At 37.2% G+C, this 3,668-nt stretch overlaps 1 protein-coding gene across 1 annotated transcript; it reads right to left on the bottom strand.

Annotated features, from left to right (window-relative positions):
- Nucleotides 1-399: 399 nt before the first annotated feature.
- Nucleotides 400-3,638, bottom strand: LOC118757200 (scoloptoxin SSD14; the record flags this gene model as incomplete). Its single annotated transcript, XM_036491930.1, is given in 4 exon segments — nt 400-819; nt 898-1,294; nt 3,279-3,490; nt 3,553-3,638. Coding segments are annotated over 3 exon segments (1,025 nt in total), but the record flags the coding sequence as incomplete, so codon positions are not given.
- Between the last annotated feature and the right edge of the window lie 30 nt (nt 3,639-3,668).

Here is a 3,668-nt window from a genome sequence, read left to right as displayed (position 1 = left end):
AATAAACGACATAGGTGAGACACTCTTTCTCTTTATTTTAATTACTAGAATGGTTTACGGGATGATAAGTGGTGCTGGATTAAGTGCTATCAGGGGATTCTATAGTGGTTGGTCACTGCAGTTAGTCTATCAAAGCTTCCATGGCGAATAACTGTTGGATCCCCTGTGGCATTCCCGGTAAATCCATTGCCCCTACCTTATAGCGAAATCAAAGAAAGCTGTATGGACTAAATTCATATCCCGCTATTTTTTGTTCTTAAGAAAAAAATCAACACATTGGCGGCTTGGCAAAATTTTGGTGAGCAGCCTTGCTTCTTAAGTGGAAACACGCTTCCAAGTTGGCAGGTTGGTCCTGTATATAGTCTTGCATTTAACTAATAGAAATATGTAAATACTCACTGGCTGTTTACTGTACTGGTTACCGCAATTGCGTCTCCATTCGGTGCTAGTACTGCAATATTTGCAGTTCCTTTGTCGTTTTCATTTGTAAAATTTGCACCGTAATGACCGAAATCTGTGTAGGTTCGATCGTCCGAGATAAGCTTACGGGTTTCGGCCGCAAAACTGGAGCTAAGCAAATTGTTATAGGTTTCTGCTACACCTGGCTCATAGTGTATATCGCCCAGAGAAGTTCGATGGCCGTATGCATGCTTGAAAGTCTCAACCAGCCGATGCCAAAATACTGTTTCATTTTCAGCATACATCGGTTCCATTACCTTAAGTATGAAAGCTAGCACAGCACCACTTGTTGGCAAAGGAGTGGTATACAAGGTGTAACCTTGTTCGAAATTTACTTTCACAGAGTCTTCCCACCGTACTCTAGCGAGAAGAATGTTGTTTACACGTTGAAAACGTTACCAAACGTACACATATCTCAATATGTGTGTATGTACTTACTCGTAATTTTGCAAATCTGCCTCTGTTATAATACCATCCATCTCCTGTATATCTTCTACGAGCTTTTTACCTATTATACCACCTCTGTAAATAGCCTCAGGACCCTCTTCGGCCACGATTTTTAGCGTTTCACCCAATTTGCGCCGATACATGATCTCATCTTCTTTATAAAGTTCCTTAGTTTCCGGATTAATAAATATTTCAGCCATTGAGGGTTCATTGAGTATACGATCGGCATACAGGTTCAGCACGTTCGCCAAATATTTCGAAACTTTAATACCTTTGAAACACAGCTCAATGGTTGGTTCAAACAAGGACTTCCATGGCAATTTTCCATATTTTTCATGCAAACGCCAATATCCGTATATTTCACTTGGAACAGCAGCGGCGATGGCCCCTGAATCATAAAATAATAGTCCTATGCAAATAACCTGTACAAGTTGTTACCAAATCGCGTTCGTTTGGACAAAATAGTTGCAAGTAGAGGTCACAATTTTGGCATTTCATTTCGAGGGGAAGTAGTAAATCCGTGCTGGGAAAATTTTTGCAGGATTGCGGCACACGGTTGCATTTTTGTCAACAATGATTTGAATAAAAACTGTCGTTAAATTTTTAAAATGTTCAAACTTGTTTCGAATTAGTAATGAAAGAAGTATGTAAATATTTATTTGCTTAATTAATTTAATAAATTCAAGTGATTTGAGAGGTACTCGGCTGAAAAAGCTGCATTCGTAATCGGTCGACATCACTGTCGATATAGGAAATCCGACAGTGGTTACCACAAAGAAATTGAAGCGTATGTTGAAGAAAGTCGGAAGAGAGACAAATATACTCAAAGGTTCTGTTTTGTTTTTCATTTAAAATAGTAGTTGCAATCACGTACCCGCTAATTATTGAAAGTTATCAGAAACTATCAGCTCTCCGCGTTCGCGTACGCAAAAAATTTGCAAAGTAGGGGAAATTGAGAGAGCAAAGCGACATTTCATTTTGCGGGCAAGCTGTCAGTTTCTGCTGGAAAAATTTTTGCCAACAGGAAAACAGCTGATCGAAAACAGCTGCGACTAATTAAACTTGTAAGAAGTAAGTAGTTTTTCGTTTAATCAATAAACTGTGTCAGGATAACACTTTGTGATGAGTTTTCATACGTTTTAAATTTTACACTTTTAAATGTAATAAAATTATAGTTTAAAAAACTAAAACCTCCCTATTATAATTGCCATTCGTACAGTCAACAGGTATGTAACTTGAGAATATAAATCACTGCATCTTTTAGGCGCATCAATATTACATAGTTACATCCCGAGCTAATAAAATAAAGGAAATAAAAAAAACAAATTCTATCAGCTGTTCGTCTAACTTGCAAGTTTCAGCAAATTTTCTGTTCGCGTACTATTCTAGATATTTTTCTCTTATGATGATGACATTTCGCCTGAATTTTGCTGTTGGATTTTTTTTACTGGAGATTTTAAACGAACGTACCTAATTTAAACAATGTATTATGTTCGAAATGCAACCGTGGATGCCAGCTGGCAGTGAAGCTTGCAAATTTCTTAAAAATCCTCTGCGCGCTAAACTTAAGTAAGGTAAGTTTCTCTCTTTGGGAGAGTAAGATACCTTATTCTCTGAATTTTGTTGCTGGATAACTGCCTAACCAGAATGGTGAATAGGAATGCAAACGATGCATGGATATTTTTGAAACATCGATAATGGGGCACCGAAATTGCGCATATGGAAACTGTGCATTTAGACATTAGGTTTGTATAGTAACTTCTCCAGTAAAACATTGCAGCCAGAGCGTAAAAGCAAAATAGAGCGTAAAATTTACAAGAAGAGAAAACTAGCAGAAAAAGTTACTGAACGCAAAACTAGTAAAAACTTGCAAGTGAATAATTGTTGCACTGTTTTGATATTCTGCTGTAAACATTTTGCTATTTATAAATCAGTTTTAAACTCTTTGCTTTACACACAAGCACTTAAACAGTCTATACTAGATATTAATATTTTGATTTCCACTCATTTTACTTTTGTTTACGCGTAACCAATTCAACAAATTGTAGCTTTTGACATACATTCTTCTTCTTCTTCTGCTAACTAATTTCTGCTAGTAAAAATTTCACTAGCAAGAATTTGCAGCTGCAAATTTTTTGGGTTATTATGAATTTTTCCAGTAAAAATTTGCAGGTTAGTACTGACTATTTTTTTTTACTATATAAACCTAATATGAAGCTAGGGTTATGATGTATTATTTCTGATTTAGCTAGCGAAATAGCTTGTGGCTGTGGTACTACATTCTGTTTAGCCAGTAATTCTTGCTGGCTTTTCCAAACGAACACAACTAATTGCTCATTGCATTCATTCGATTGCAGAGCAATTATTATTACCTGTTATCTGCTTGTCAATGAACATATTCTGAACAGAGGAAGCCGGCGCAGTTTCCCGCGCTATCAGAGTCTCAATTTTGCTGGTATCTTTGGAGTATATTGTTGCGACAAACCCTCCACCCACTCCCATGCTATGCGGCAGCATAACGCCTTCACACAATAACGTAGCAATTGCGGCGTCTACAGCGGAACCACCATCGCTCAGCATCTTCCTACAGATAAAACACATCTGAAATCGTGTTTAAATATTTTAAATCATAAAGCTACGACGTACCCTCCAATGTCAGCGCAGCCATCACCATTCGATACCACGGCTCCATAACCCAGCTTTAATGGCTCATATTGTTTACTTCTCAAACCAAAAATCAAACTCAGTGTAATGCCAATAAT

Source organism: Rhagoletis pomonella, unplaced genomic scaffold (genome assembly GCF_013731165.1).
Source record: "Rhagoletis pomonella isolate Grant_MI unplaced genomic scaffold, Rhpom_1.0 Rhpom_scaffold_15258, whole genome shotgun sequence".
Lineage (NCBI taxonomy): Eukaryota > Metazoa > Arthropoda > Insecta > Diptera > Tephritidae > Rhagoletis > Rhagoletis pomonella.
This window is presented reverse-complemented; position numbering and strand designations above follow the sequence as displayed.